Below are 16,786 nucleotides of genomic sequence, written 5' to 3' on the forward strand. Positions count from 1 at the left end.
TCAAAGTATGGTTGCCCTCGTATCTTATAATTAGAAAAGCATTATTCAACAAACTACAGATGGTCGATTTGTAATAATCCAGGAAAGCTTGAGGTATTTAGAAGGTTTATTGAACAGCACAGCATCCAGTCCTGACACAGCAGGATACAGGTGACAACTGACAAACAGTGGAGAATGCTGTATGAGCAAAGCTCTGTTAGGAATGTAGAATCAAAAGGAAACACAGCATGGCACATGCAATTAAAGGAGCAGAAGCATGAATAGCCTAGACTCAGAGATGTGCAGGATGTAACACACCTCCCTCTTTAAATGAAAGTAAAAGGTATAAAACTTAAAGCAACTAAACAAGAAAGAACATACTATACAAAATCTTGCAAAGAAATTGGTCTTCTTCTGATACGCTCATTATCCTTAATTCTTGAAGCTACTGAGTCAGAACCATAACAAGACCCACCATCAGAAATGTGTTCTCTGTCTACATTGACATGAGGTTGGAACTGTGAGGCATCTTGTGTAGGACATTTAGCAACCCTACTCAAATTCCAGGCCCTGCCATCCTGAGTAATAACAGAGTTACTGAAAACCTTTTTAATTTGAATGGGTCTGCCGAACTTACTCGTACCTTTGCTAACAAAGAAAGGTTTTGAAATTCTGACCCAATCACCAACACACAAATCATGCTCTTTTGTTTTCCACTTCTTGTTGTACCAAACTGCAGACTTATCTTGTTTCTCACATACTCTCTTTGCAACTTCCTTGACATCAAAACCATTTTCCACCAGGCCTTCACATTTTTCTTTGAGCCACCAGGGGCACATGTCAGTCGCAGGATTCCTACCTTTAAGTAATTTGAACGGACTGATCTCAGTGGTGGTATGAGGGGTTATACGATAAGTCCAAAGTTTCTGTCTAATGCGGTTCAGCCAATCCCCCTTTTCTTTGATAGCATCAGAGACAAAACCCTTCAGAACGCGGTTAAAGCGCTCAACTTGCCCGTTCTCATGTGGCTCGTAAAGTGATGTACAAATGTGTCTGATGTTACAGGATTGTAAAAACAATTTCATTTCAGCAGAGACTAGCTGCACACCATTATCTGACACCAAAACCGAGGGACAGCCTTCCCTAGCGAAAACGTCTTTGAAAAAGGAAATGACAACTTCAGAAGTGATTTTAGCTACAAATTTCACTTCTGGCCATTTAGAATGGTAGTCTACAATGACCAACGCAAAACGTGAACTTTCAGGTAAAACTTGGAAAGGTCCCGAAATATCAAAGGCTATCTTGCTCCATGGACACTCTGGCCATTTAACTGTCTTAAGTGGTGGAACATGTAATTTTAGCATCTTATCACTATTACAGCACTCATTGCATTCTCTAACAGTGCGGTCTATGAACCTGTCCATCCCAGGCCACCAGAAATGAAGCCTTATAATACGTTTCATGGCTGATATACCTGGATGAGTCTTGTGTGCTAATTTGAGAATGAGCTCTTGCACACCACTAGGTGGGATGCATTTCTCAGATTTGAAAAACAAATCACCTTCACACCATAACTCTTCCGCTATGTTATAAAACGGTAGCAGCTCATATTCAACATTATTCTTACTAGGCCAACCTTCTAACAGGTATTTCTTCAACTTAACAAATTACTCATCTTTATTCTGGCATTCTATCCAAAACTGTTCAGAAATATCTTGATACTGGGAGGAAACTAGATCTGTAAGGCCTAATACAAAATCAACTTCAGTAAGACTATTCACACTGTCAACTTTACTTTCACACGGAAGGCGTGATAAGCAGTCGGCAGTAACATTTTTCTTTCCTGGAATATATTCGACTTTAAAATGGTACTCCTGTAGCTTGGATGAAAGACGTGCAATCCTAGCAGTCGAGTTCCAACCACCACCAGCTGATAGGATATGCACCAAAGGTTTGTGATCCGTTCTTAAAATAAACTCACTGCCCCAAATATAAATTCTGTAGTGTTCAATGGCCCACACACAAGACAGCAATTCACGTTCATTAACCGCATATCTGCGCTCAGTTTCATTCAATGTTCTGGAAGAAAAAGCTACATTCCATTCTAGCATACCATCTGTCTGAGATAGAACACACCCAAGACCGTACAAACTTGCATCAGTGGTAATGATGCACTTTTTCCCAATTCTAAATGGTTTCAAAGTTGGGGAATTAACAATATCATGTTTGATTTCAGTGAAAGCTTTTTCTTGTTCAGTCTCCCAAACAAAATCATTGCACTGTCTTAAAAGTTTCCTTAAATGTTCCATTTTGGTGGCAAAATTTACAACAAACTTACTGTAGTATTCACACATTCCGGAGAAGGAAAGAAGTTGTTCCTTATTCTTTGGGGATGGAGCATTGAGAATAGCATCCACATTTGATTTTTTTGGAACAAGACCTTCCCCCGACAAAGTGTGGCCTAAATATTCAACTGACTTCCTAAAAAGTTTGCATTTGTGTGCCTTGAGAGTAAGCCCAGAATTTTCCAATCTTTTGCACACAACACTCAAATGTGAACTATGTTCAGTTTCATTTTTTGAGAAAATCAAGATGTCGTCTTGAAAGCATTTTACAAACTTGTCAAGATCTCTGAAGATTTGAAACATGACGCGTTGGAAAACAGAGGCAGCGGACGCCAACCCAAACGGCATCCTTCTGTATTGAAACAGTCCCATGGGAGTGATGAAAGCTGTATATTTCTTAGAATCTTCAGTAAGTTCAATTTGATGATACGCAGATCTAAGGTCTAAAGTGGAAAATATCTGCGCACCATCAAACAAGGAAACAAGCTCATTAATATTAGGAAGGGGATGACAGTCTATAACAATATTAGAATTTAAGGCCCTCAAATCAATGCAGACCCTTAATTTTTGGTCAGGTTTGCGTACCAAAACGATAGGGGAAACCCATTCAGACGATTCAATGGGCTCTATAATATTGTCTTTAAGTAGGTCATCCAACATTTCTTTTAGCTCGTCCCTAACATTTAGAGGAACTCCTCTAAGCTTTTGTTTGACTGGAACTGCACCCTCTTTGAGAACAATTTTGTGTGCAAAATTTTCCAATCTACCCAAACGGTCACAGAAAACTTTATTGAACTTTTCACTCCATAAAGTAATAACATTATCCTTCCCATTGACATCAGAAATAGAACTAATCATATCTTGTTCACTACATAAAGAGATGGGATCTTTGGCACGTGGATTTAACGTGATGCCAAGTTCCCATTGATCATGCCAACCCAGTACATTGATTCCTTTGACGGCAATGTAAAGCTTAATTTGGGCTGACCTTCCTCTGAAACATAAAAGAACATTAAAGAAACCTTCAATATCAATTGCATTGCCATTAAAACTTTCAGCTAAAATATCTGAGGGTTGTAAATCAGATTTGTTACATACTGTTGTTAACTTTTCATTAAAGTATTCCCTGGTAATAATCGTCCATGGAGATCCAGAATCTACCATGAGTTCGATAGCAATGGATGAAATATGAAAAGTACATTTAGGAGATTTCCTACTGGTTGATCCAAGGATAGAGACAACATATCCGCGTTCAACCTCATGTTTAACTTCATCCACAATGCCAACAGAAGATACTTTAGTGGGAGTGGGCATAATAGATCGTCCAGTGCGACCTTGAGGATTGTACCTTCTTTCCCTACATACATTGCTAAAGTGTCCTAACTTGTTGCAAATATTGCAAGTTCTGTTTATGGCAGGACAGCCCTGAAAGGAGGCTATATGTGATTTACTACCACATCTGTAGCATGAAAACGATGAATTTCCAAAATCTGATCTTCTGTTATTAATACCAACAGAATTTTTATATTTAGACTGAAAAGGGATAACATTTTTATCATCAACTTTGGGTTTAACAATACAAACTTCTTCTTCTACATTAGTTTTACTGGGATTGGAATTTGTGGTTTGCTTAACTACTATGTCCATCCACTTTTCTGACATTTCAGTGGACTTAGCGATGGCTATCGTTTCTTCTAAGTTAGGATCACCTATACACCAAAGTTTATCTTGTACCTTTTTGTTTTTAACATGAACAATAATCTGATCACGGATCATTTCATCTGCCATGGCACCAAAATTGCAATGTAAAGTCAAAGCTCTTAAAGCAGTGAGAAAATCATCAAACGATTCCTCTTGTTTCTGTGCTCTAGTATAAAATTTAAAGCGATTTAAAGCAATATTAGCAGTGGGCTTGAAACGTTTCTCTAATCTACCAAGAGCTTCGGTGTAAACATTCACAGAATCACCACTTCCACTAGGTACAGTAAATTGAGGTAAAGTTCTAAAGATTTCTTGACCTTCAGAACCCAAACAATGTAACAAAATGCTTTTCTTTCTCTCTGATCCCATGCGCTCCCCATCAATGGCTTTCATATAATTGAAAAACTCCTCCTTCCACCTTGACCAGGGCATAGGAGGGTCACCTTTAACCTGTAAAAATTTAGCAGGGGGATCAAATTGTATGGTGAAAGAAATTAAGTAACAAAAAAAAATGAATTAAATAAATAAAAGAAATAATTAAATGAATAAATAATAGCAGAACACTCAGAAAGGTAAAAGCAATTGTTGAAGAAAATGTACTTATGCCAATGTAGAGTCATATAGTTTGTGGTGATCAAAGATAATAGTAGATTTGTAGCACTGTAAAAGATGAAGCTGTAGGTAGCTTGAAGAACTCTTGCTGGAAGTACTCTTGCCGGAAAACTTGAAGAAATGGAGTGTATATATCCAAAAACGAAAGTTAAGGTAAGCGCTAAAGTAATGGTTCACTTCTAGAACAAGCGCTAAAAATAATGGGGAAAAACGGCAAGAAACGCGATCTGAAATGAACTTGTTCCGCCGTCGATGCGTTGCTAAGCAACGAAGCAAACAAAATGGCGGCACGTAACGTGCGTGAAGACGTTGTAGTGTGATGACGTTGATGCGCTAGATGACACACACGGAAATCCTGAAGACGTGGTTGCTGGGCAATGGCATTGCAGTGACGTTGTTTCTCCGCTCCGTAAACAATGCAGTCGGTGGTTGCCAAGCAATGACGTGGTGGCTCCGCTTCACAGTAGATGGCGAATGAAAACAAGGGTTGCCACGGAGATAGAAGTACACGGAAACGTCGCGCAAGAAAGTCAAAAGATGCAGGCAGACTTAAAGGTCAGAAAACTGCAATAATTAGTATTTTGAGGTGAACAAATGGAAAACAATAAGTAGTTCTTGAGAGATACTTGCAGAGAATGACGAACAAATTTCACCAAGGCAGGCAGTTTCCTTCAAAGGCAGGCAATCCAGTAGAAATGAGATAAAAGATGTAAAATAATCCAAAATGGGTTCAAACTCCGCTCCTGTGCTGTAGATGGCTGGAGTAAGGTTGTCCTCGTCGCCAAAATTTGTAATAATCCAGGAAAGCTTGAGGTATTTAGAAGGTTTATTGAACAGCACAGCATCCAGTCCTGACACAGCAGGATACAGGTGACAACTGACAAACAGTGGAGAATGCTGTATGAGCAAAGCTCTGTTAGGAATGTAGAATCAAAAGGAAACACAGCATGGCACATGCAATTAAAGGAGCAGAAGCATGAATAGCCTAGACTCAGAGATGTGCAGGATGTAACACGATTGCTTCCAGATTGGAATAGATGTGTGCATGTGGAAATAGGGGTTCATTTTGCACACACACCAACCTGCTGACACAGCACAGGGGCATCGGCTCCTGGCGCTGCAACGAGCGCTGTGAGGGGAATGGCTTAAAACCTTTGGCAGACCGGGAGCGCTGGGAGACTCCCGACTACAGTTCCCAGCAGCCCCGGGGGCGTCGCGCCTCCCACACGCCACCAGAGCGCCCAGAGGCGCTACGAAGGGCAGAGCGCCCGTGAGCCCCCTGGGGTTCATTTTGCACACGCACCAACCGGCTGACACAGCGCAGGGGCATCGGCTCCTGGCGCTGCAATGAGCGCCGTGAGGGGAACGGCTTAAAACCTTTGGCAGACCGGGAGCGCCGGGAGACTCCCGACTACAGTTCCCAGCAGCCCCAGGGGCGACGCGTCTCCCACACGCCAACAGAGCGCCCAGAGGTGCTACAAAGGGGAGAGTGCCCGTGAGCCCCCTGGGGTTAATTTTGCACACGCACCAACCTGCTGACACAGCACAGGGGCATCGGCTCCTGGCGCTGCAACGAGCACCGTGAGGGGAACGGCTTAAAACCTTTGGCAGACCGGGAGCGCCGGGAGACTCCTGACTACAGTTCCCAGCAGCCCCGGGGGCGTCGCGCCTCCCACACGCCACCAGAGCGCCCGGAGGCGCTACAAAGGGGAGAGCGCCCTCTCGCCCCTCGAGTCACGCGCGGGAGAAGCCCGGGACAAAGGCGGGCCAATCTGTGGCCATCCGGGGACAATCAGGGACGGGACGGGCCACCCCCCTGATATCATGGGTAAGAGAAAATTACTAACATCCCTAATAGGGGGGCTAAAGCAAAAGTCCCTAGAAATGCCTCTAGCATCATCAATTATCTAACCACTGCAGTAAGGGAATTGTCTAACCAGATTGCGATACAGAACGGGAACTGGGACTAGAAGGAGGCCAGGGGGATACAGTGGGCGAACTCGTTCCCTCTACTAACTGCATCCCTCTGGAACCAAGGGTTATTATAGATATTTGCAAACCTCTAACAGCACAGGACCCGATCAATCTACCATTCCCGGAGTTGACAGAAACTGTTATTATTCCCCCTGACATTGTTAATAATGAGACCAACCCTAAGGAGAGAAGACCTACTATATCATTAAAGAATCGTGGGAAGAGGCAACATAAAAATGTAAAACTAACCAGCAATACTACCAACACAGAAGGACTGCTGCTTACTAGTGACCTAGAGGGGCACCTAGGAGTATTAATTGAAAACATTTTCACCGAGAAACTCGAATCCACCTTAATCCGGATCTCTACTGACATAATTGAAACTCTCAAAGATTGTGTAAACGGACTAATGAAGAAATGTGATCGTATTAATGACTTTTTACATACTCACGTTCACTCACTCAGGAAACAACCTGATGTACCCGTATTTGCCCCACAAGCGATTCCACCCATGATATTGGAAGCCAGGGAAACTAAAGGTCCATCTTCTTGCCCGAGAATGCTAGACACTGAGAGGCCCACTATCTCCCCGTCTACTGAACAAGGGGAAAATGCGTTTAGGACACTCTTAAGTGGATTGGGGACACGAGGCAAGATAGCTGAGACTAGGCAAGAACTACCCACCAGGAACACGGGGGGGAGGACAATCTGCCTCCGTGCCGCCAGTTAATCTCCCCCCAGAAGCGACTCCTTTTGTAGCAATCCTGGTAAATGTCCCGCCTTTAGCCGCAGGAGAGGTGGAATCTCCCGAAACACTGTTACATAACATCAGGAAATGGTGCAATGAGAATTGCTGCGGAGAGAAGGACATAGCTAATAGCATCAGGATGGGTAGAAGGGTGGGTTGGGTAGGCTACACTAAAAAACATCTAAAAGGCGCTTGCATTATAGTGAACTTCAATAGTCCTAATGTGTCTAGTCTCCTTTTTTGGGATGCCTCAAACTTAGACCCAAATGATGTGAGCATTCGTGCAATACCCCTGGGCTTTTTTTACCCGCAAGCGACCCGGCCTTTCCGGGGGGGGGGGGGCGGACCAGGCAGACAGGAAATAAGGAATACCATGGCGGGAGAACTATAAATCATGCCACCCATGAGCATCCATCGGTTACCCAGAAATCCTGGGGACGGGTGCCGGTCAGGAATAGACACATGTACGAGCCCAGAGAGAACTTAGTCCTTTCTCACATATTTACTCCTTTAGTTAATTTAGAGGAAGTAGATTGACTAAATTGTGAAACCTCCCTGGGGGCTAGTCCTGGCGAAAACAGAGTTAGTATGCCTATAGAACCTGCCAAGCTCCCAGAATCCAGAGTCGGCACATTAACACCTACAAGGGATTGTATAAAACTGATGACCTGGAATATTGCAGGGTTGCGTTCGAAAATGGATGATCCAGCATGGTTAAACATGGTAGAAGAATACAACATTATAGCTCTCCAAGAGACCTGGGCCAGGGTCAAGGTTTTTTGGCTTGATGGATAGACATCTTTTTTTGTCCCAGCCGAAAGATCACCAATGGGGAGAGATAAAGGTGGTCTTATGTTCCTAGTCTCAGTTAATATTGTGGGCAGAGTAAAGGAACTTGACAGCCATCAAATAACGTTATGCTGCTAGAAATTTTGCTACCAGATCATAACAAGTTGGTTCTCGTAAATTGTTACAATTCTATGCAAGGGGGGGCCTCAAAATTTTAATCTTTATTCTTTGTTAGAATTCCTAACCGATTATAAGCATAAACAATCCACTTTTGTTCAGTTCATCATGATGGGGGATTTTAATGTTCATTTGTGTGCTTTTAATTGCCAGTATAAGGATTATGATGGCCCTGAATTTACCACTCCACAACCAACACTTTGAACATAGTGCCAAGGGTGAGGCTATGGAAGAACTCCTGTCATCTAACGATCTGTTTGAGGTGGGGTTTCTAAACCAGAGCGATCGAGTTGTCACATATAAAGCTCGAGATAGCGAGTCAATTATTGACTATATATTCTTGTCACCGGGGCTGTTAAATTATGCTGTGTCCTACAATGCCATCCCTAGCGGGTATAGTGATCACAACCCGGTCATACTCGTTCTGGATCGGTCCCTCGGCCTCTTGAACAAAAACTCCTTTACTAAGATAGCGATAGATGTAAAGAGTAAAGATCAAGGAAGGAGACTGAAATGGAGTAAGGTGACCCCTGAAGACTTTTTTAGCACTATTCAACAAAAGGTGGCTAGGGAAATAAACATCTGTAAAGACCCGACAAATTTTGGGGGCGATGTAATAGCAGCATTCGAGGCTATTTGTGCACGGGTATCCATGGAACTGACAATCAAAACTAAGCGGAAAGCCGCAACAGTTCTAGGTTGGTTTGACCAGATTTACTCCAAAGCGCATAGTCTACTAATGAAAGCACTCAAAAATAAGCCTAGGGACAAGCTGTTGGTCGCAAACCTTAGGAAAGAATATGCATCGACCCTGCGGGAAAGAAAAAAGACAATCAAGAAAGATGCTTGGGACTCGTTAATGGAATCAGCCACCATGAAGGAGAGCTCCAAGTTCTGGGCAATTATCAATAATCCTTTATTTGCTGAGACAATGAACACTGTCCTAGAAACAAATATTGAGGAGGAAGGCTGGCTAAATCATTTTAAGGAAATTTATGGGAGCAACAAAGTACAGGAGCCGTTTTTGTTACCAAGTAGTTTGCATCCTTTGCCACCTTTAAGATTTACAGTAGCAGAGATCGAGGTTGCGATAGAGGGCACAGCAGGGCGTAAAGCCCCTGGCCCGGATGGGGTTCCCTCCGATATGTAGAAGTCTAACACCAAGTTCTGGGCAATTTTACTTGCAAATGTTTTTAACTCAGTTTCTGAACTAGGTTTCCCAAAAACATGGTCTTGTTCAACTATTATTCCCTTTTTCAAGAAAGGCCAAAGGGGTGATCCCAGATGTTATAGGCCGATATCTTTATTGGATTCCTCCGTTAAGATCGTGGGGAAAGTGGTCCTAGCCAAAATAACACAGTGGACAATGGATAATGACATCCTATCCAACTCCCAATATGGCTCAGGGAGAGGTACGGAGGACCAATGCCTAAACTTACATCTGATTGTGTCGAAATATACGAGGGCAGCCAAAGGTTCCATTTTTCTAGGTTTTATGGACCTGTCCACAGCCTTTGACCTGTCAAGGCTGTGGACTATGCTACTGAACCTGGGGCTTGATGCATCCCTGGTATATTTTTTATCAGAATTACATAGAGATCTGAAGGCTACCATCAGGATGACACAGGAGGGCAAATGCACTGCGTGGTTTAAATCTGGGAGAGGTGTACGCCAAGGTTGTATCTTGGCCCACATGCTCTTTACGTTGTACATAAATTCCCTGGAGGAGAGGTTGCTAACTGCGTCCCTCGACATTCCGCATATGGGAGGTACCCCTATACCTGTACTTTTATACCGGATGACGCTGCTCTGGTAGCACGTACACCTCTTGGGTTGCAAAGATTGCTTGACTCCTTAGGGGTTTTCATGAATTCGCTTGATCTAGTAGTGAATAATTCCAAATCCCACATTATGGCTATTGGGACCAGCAAAAACACCACCAAGACTTTCTATTGCAACAAGGAAGTCATTTCAAGTGTAAAGGTTTTCACATACCTTGGGGTGGTATTTGACAACAAGGGACACTGGTCCCCGCAAATAACATCAAAGACAAAAGCGGTAAGAAGCTCCGCTAATGCAATCGTAAGCTTCACGAGTAGACTGGGGAGGAAACCATGTGAAGCTTTGATAGCTATTTACAAGGCAAAGACACTTTCAATAGCTAGGTATGGTGCGGGCCTTAGGGGATATGTAAAAGGAGACACTATCCAAAGGGAAGAAAATAAATTTTTTCGCTCCCTCTTGGGTCTCCCCCAATCGACCGCTACCTTTTCGGTCCATCAGGAGTTGGGGATGGGATATATCAGCGACACTATAGCAATGGCACCCACCCTACTGTGGATCAGAGTTTGGATTAACACTAATCTTACCTTGAACCATATAATACTTAAGGACTGCTTAAACCTAGATAAGGCTAAGGACATTCAATGGTTAGCATACATCAAGCAGACAGTAACAGAAATGGGGCGTCCAGAGATCTTTTTCAATCCTTCTGGACTGAAAAAGGCAGACTTGACTTGGGTTAAAATTAACTTCCCTAAATACAAGGAACTAGAGCGGGAGGAAAAACAACTAAGTAAACCCACTGTCAGGGCCCATTATATGTTAATTTCCTGCCTATCCGTTCAACCATACTTAACAGTTTTCACTAATCCATTCCATAGATGGCTCTTAACAAAGCTCCGGTTTAATCAGATCCACATGGTTCTAAGTGAACAACCTGGGTGGTCCAAACCTGAAGATGCGGCCGTATGTAAATGCGATGATTTTTCATCACAATATACCATGCACTTCAAGCTGTTCTGCACTTTCTATCACGATGCTAGAAGGAAGTGTATTGTTCCCCTGTTGAAAGAGAAAGCATTTATACAGGCAAAACCTGCTTTACCTTTTTTGCTACTATTGGAATCACCTGTAACAATGTATAGTGTGGCAAGTTTTCTTGTTGCATCCTTTCGAAGTAGGAAGAAGAGACTTGTATTGTAGTCATGGGGGGTTTTAGGATAGCTGAATTATATTGACTATAAATTATGGATTTCAAATGAGGAAACCTTTTTATATGTTTTTTTTATTTGTTATGTTATGATATTTGAATGTACTGTATGCATTTTATAAATTGTTGAAATGTTTTTATTGTATATAGCATACTTTTATGATTTTTTGAAAAATCGAATAAAGTGGTTATGAATTGAATTGAATTGAATGTGGAAATAGCACAAATATTTTCTATTATGTGTCCTGGCAACACGTTTTCTCTCAGTATGTCCCCAAAATAGTGACCAAATAATATTGCCAGCTTATACTATGCATCTTAGCCTGTCATTATGACAAATATTGTTGTCACCTACTTATGTTTTCCACAAATATTTAGTTGTATAAATAAGCATAGGTAGATGACCCAGCTGACTAAAAAATGAGTGTAAGTGATTTTATGAACCCTCTTCAAAATGTTTAACAACACTGAGACTTTTAAACCGCATCACCTACCTACCATTAGATTGTCATATCATCTAAAAACTTCATTTCTCGTTTTGGTAACCCCATGCTAAAACCTGAATGCACCTGCATCACTGTGCCAGTAAACATGGTGATCAGTTATTGTGACAGTCATCAGTGTGCTCCCAGTCAGCGTCCAGTACGTCTTCTGGGTCATCCCAAGTCTGGCCCTGCAGAAGCGTTGTTTAAAGAGTAACTTGGGTCACAGAGCTGACTCTGGTATCTCCTGAATTTCTCAATCGAGAACATCATCAGTCCTGAGTTATGGTGATTCCAAAGTGTTGGATGCGGCCCCTGCTGCTGAGGGAGAAGGGAATTGGAAGAGTGAAGTTTGACACCCAGAGAGGACTCTACCACCTCTTCTAGAATTGAAGTCCATCGACTCCCGGAAGCTAAGGATGGTGGTTTCTTCCCCTATGACCTGTTCTGGCATTTGGCAGTGCGGAGTTAGGTTTGGGAACATTCTCCGTCATGTCCCAGTCTCTCTTAGAATCGCTGCTTTCTCTGCTGCATTGTGTAGTAAGGGAGAGCAGCCCCTCAATTTCTTACTGAAAGAAATCTTCAAGTGAATTCTTTTAGTTAATTGGGGTCTACTTGGAGCCTTTCTTCCCACTGAAAAATTTAAGGAACATTTTCGCAGCACATTTATGGCACAAACCATGCTGAAGAAGGGTAATTAAATAGGAAACAGCCTTTATAACAAGGTTTTTACCTCGTTAAGCCTTTACCACGCATTTTTTGGCACGCATATTTTTACAGCGAATATGCATTTAAAGCGCATGCCAATACCACGCATTTAAGGTAAGTTGGTGGGGGTCTCCCCGACAAATACATTGTTTTTAAATATAAAAACAATGTATGGTATTTCATGCGTTTGAAATGTATTTTCACGGTAAAAACATGCAGGCTAAAAAATGTGTGTCAAAGGCATGCGATGTAATTGCATGCGTTGTACCGTCATACAACCAATTAAATAGTTAAACTTGAGCAGACAATGGTACTTGTGCAGCGAGATAAAAACCCATTGTAAAAAATGTACGTTAAAATAGTCCCTGGTGTTCCTTTACCTTTGCCTAGGAGCAGGGTTAATGCAGCTGTTGAGCTTCCACTTCCTTTTCGCTGACCTGGATCTAATGTATCTCTCAGTGCGAGGGTGGAAACTCAAAAGTAAACTTATTGTGCTGTGGAGTGTGATGTGATATTTAATGATCATGCCCATTTTGTTTTCTCTCTCTCTCTCGCTCTTTTTTTCTTGTTCTCTCTCCCACAATAATTAATATTAGGAAATAGGTTAGGCAGAGCAATAGAAAATATGGTCCCTATTTCTAAAAAGCTTTCATAAGCTTTAACATCTAAGCAGGTAATCGTACACGTTTCCAGAGGAGGAACATGTAACAGCAAATGAGGCATTACACTGTGTCCAAGAGGTAAAGAATTTTGAGGTTATCCTATCCAGTAACCATAGTTAATAGACCGTGTGACAAGGCAGTGAAGAGAACAAGGTTAACAGAAGTTGTTTTGGGAGCACTTGATGGGAAAATGGAGAATACGTAGCAGGACCAAAACAGTGTCTGGCGTATGTAAATGAAGGACATCAATGAATATTCTAAGAAACCTTGATCTACAGCGTTGGTTTGAAAGTGGAACACCTGAAAAGCAGAAACAGACAGACAGTTACGCTTGAATATTTATCTGGCTGGACTTGTGACCTGAGTACTAACGTTGGGGCGGGCAGAGTATGGTTGCAAGGGAAGGAGGGACAGTCTGTATTACTCAGTCTCGGCAGGAACCGGAAGCAGGCAGTCAGGCTCCCTCTCCATAGCCAATCTCAACGATGCAATGGCAGGGTTGTGATTTGGTAGGGCCGCCACCCAGCTAGGGGCTTACGGGGAGGCATGTTCTCCATGCAGGCTACATTGCAGCCTGCATTGAGAAAGGGAAGAGTGTGCATGACCGTTTGGGCGGCCCCACAGGGCTGAGCAAACAGTCATTGCGCCCTCAGGAGTGGGCACACCACTCCTCCCCTCCCCTGGCTGCTCGCAGAGCAGCCCCGAACACCCGCCCGCATCCAAACTTAAAAGTTATTGCCATTTTATGTTTCTGCTTCTCACACTGGAGAAAGCAGTGGGGTGACTCTCCTCCGCCCTAGTGGAAGAGCCGCCCCTGGTGATACATTTTCTTTTTTGTAAAACTCAAACTATAAACTGGACCCGATGTCCTTCTGCTGCACTAAAAAATAAATATACAGGCAAGGAAATGGGAATGGGCAGATTGAACTTGTCGAACATTTTTGTCTGCATCTTCTTGTGTTTTGTTTACTTTCCTTGCATATATTAACTCACAACCTAATTTGTCTTTTATCATTTAGCTTTCTTATTTCTTGCTAGTGTCTTAGTCTAGCAGCTTAGAGATTAACCCTTCCTACCCCTCACGTCTACGATATTTTTTACTGTTGGTCTTTGTACTGTTGCAGGCCTTTGAGGTGAATATTCAAAATTGGTGTCGGCAGGCTGGAGAAGGAGTGACCTATGAGTTCTATCAGGTGCGTTGTGTCACCCATTGCTCACTCCTTTTCTTTCTTCTCTTGCCTCAGAAGGCCTCCGATTTTCCTGCCCTCCTCTAAAATATCTCTTTCCCATATGTCCCTCAAAGATTCCACTTTTCTTGCTGGCTTTTTTTCATAAAGGGCTTGTGATATTTCTCTTTCTCCATTTATAGAAAACAATGGACCAGTCGGTGACCTCGACTGAAGAGTCAGATCCTTGGTGGAAGGCCTTCAGTAGGCCCTGCAAAGAACTGTAAGTGTGTTTATTAATGGTATTCCAGACAATACGAGGACACCCACCTTTAGGCCACCTCGAGGCACAACAGCATAAATATACACTTACATGCCAGGGAAGATGTGGAAATTGTTAAGCTCACGTTGAGAGTCTACATGACACTTAGTCCTTGCCTACAGGCGTATCCTCATCTGTCTCTTGTCAATAAGGTCCATCATCGTTTCCTGTTAAACAGATTCAGATTTGAAGTCCATGTGACAATTTTTCTGATCAGGACACTTTGCACTTTACTCTTTTTTGGGAATTTTATGTCCCGCTGGGTAAAAAATACATTCTTCCACTTTTAAGCCCATGCCATTTTGTCCAAGCAAGGCCAGCATTATTATACTTGCAAATGGTCTCTTCGCTCATGGTTTGTTTCAGAGCTGTCCGCTACTTCTCTGACGTTTTAAGAGTTAGGAGAAAGATGTCTCCTGTGTAGATGAATTTGTACCTTCCTTGATGAAGTGCACAATTGTTTTTATTATTGAGGAATTTTATACATGCCGATATTTATAGACTTTGTTTTTAATAAAGAGCCACATATCAATTTTATCCTAAATTTAAATATGGTTTTAGGAAAATGTATATTTGTAAATTGTATATGTTTTGTGTGTGTGTGTATATGTATATGTATATATATATATATATATATATATATATATATATATATATATATATTAGTGTGGTTTGACTTCAGACATCCGAGGTGAGCGTGCTCGTTTTGCATTAAGCGTCAAGCACATTTGACTTAATACCGGGAGAGGTGATACGGGAGAATCAAAGATATCGCAGTAGTGGAGGCGTTCATGAACGAGCCCATTTAAAGCTGCAGTGCATATTAAAGAAATCTCTCACACAAGCTATAATGGCTGAAGCATCTGACGAGCTTCATGACCGAGAAGAAATGGCAGAAGCCTTGTTCTCCAACACACCTAATATTGATAAAGACAAACAAAGTGCCAATGCGCAAGAAAACAGGAAAGAAACTAACGTTAAGACAACATTAAAAAAAAACTAGAAAAACTACAAAATAATGAATTAACCAGGTGGTGGGAGAGCAAGTCTCTCCAAAAGTATAAAGAAGCCGGGAGAGTGCCTAGGGGGTTGAGGGTATTGATAGCGCCATCCTTTGAAAAACCCAACCCCCTAATGCTACAGGAATGGGCAACTAATAATTTAGATGCATCCATGAATATGGTTTGCATGCTTATCAAGTACGCCGAGATAGATAGAGCAGAAATAGTCAAGGAGATTGACGCTCTGTTATTGGAGTTGGGCACTTTCGAAAATCAAGACATAATTAAAAAGGAAAAAGAAATAATAAAAAAACGATTGGACAAACATCAGAAGATAATCAAAGAAAGAAAAGTCCACAAGTTTGCCAGAGACAGAAGGGATTATGAGACAGGAAGAATATTTACCTTCTCTAGAAAATTTGATAATGTAAAGAGAAAGGCATTAACAGCCAAAGTGACACCAAAGCCGTCTGTGGCATTAATGGGAATTGTAACTAATGAGTTGTCATCTGAAGCGGAAACTAATTCCATGAATTCCTTCAGTAGTAATGTGGAATCAGAGGATGACGTGATAGCTAACTTGGGACAAGTCAGTTTTACTCCATCTGAAGAACTGGGGTTTATCGTAGAGGATCCCAGGCAAACAGTGCGACCTCGGATACCACAACAACAACAACAAAAACAAGGTCCAAACGTACCCAACACCGCAACAAGAGGCGGAAACGTAAAAGGGAATTGGAGAGGCAAAAGAGGGAGAGGGAAAACGCAGTAAGAACGGATAATGTTGAAAATAGCAATACTGTAATAAACCTCAGCAATCTGGATTTGGACACTGCGGAATTACAATTACTTGCGCTAGGTCTCTCTTTTTGTCCTAAAACCGGCTTTAAATACACCCAAACTGAAGCTGATCAAATTCCACAAATTAAAAAAAGCCAATGAACAAGCAACCAATATCATTGATAAAAGTGCACCCAGTAAGACTTTACAGGTTTCTGATATCGCGGGATTGAGAATAGCGCAATCTCTGGCATGTGATGATGAAGAGACTGAATTTGTAAATACGCAACAGGAATTGGGGAGCATGGGCATTGCATGTAGCAGCTCTGCCATGAGTCCATTCAAGCC

The 16,786-nt window shown here is 42.1% G+C and overlaps 1 protein-coding gene across 1 annotated transcript in view; it reads left to right on the plus strand.

The window, feature by feature from the left end:
* The window catches only part of ACY1 (aminoacylase 1), a 170,758-nt gene that overhangs the window by 104,879 nt on the left and 49,093 nt on the right, over nt 1–16,786 (plus strand). Inside the window, exons 12-13 of the mRNA XM_086938731.1 lie at nt 14,294–14,362; nt 14,539–14,618. Coding sequence (XP_086794857.1) covers nt 14,294–14,362; nt 14,539–14,618 — 149 coding nt within the window. The remainder of the gene's footprint in view (nt 1–14,293; nt 14,363–14,538; nt 14,619–16,786) is intronic.

Source organism: Lissotriton vulgaris, chromosome 9, assembly GCF_964263255.1.
Source record: "Lissotriton vulgaris chromosome 9, aLisVul1.2, whole genome shotgun sequence".
In the NCBI taxonomy this organism is placed as follows: Eukaryota; Metazoa; Chordata; class Amphibia; order Caudata; family Salamandridae; genus Lissotriton; species Lissotriton vulgaris.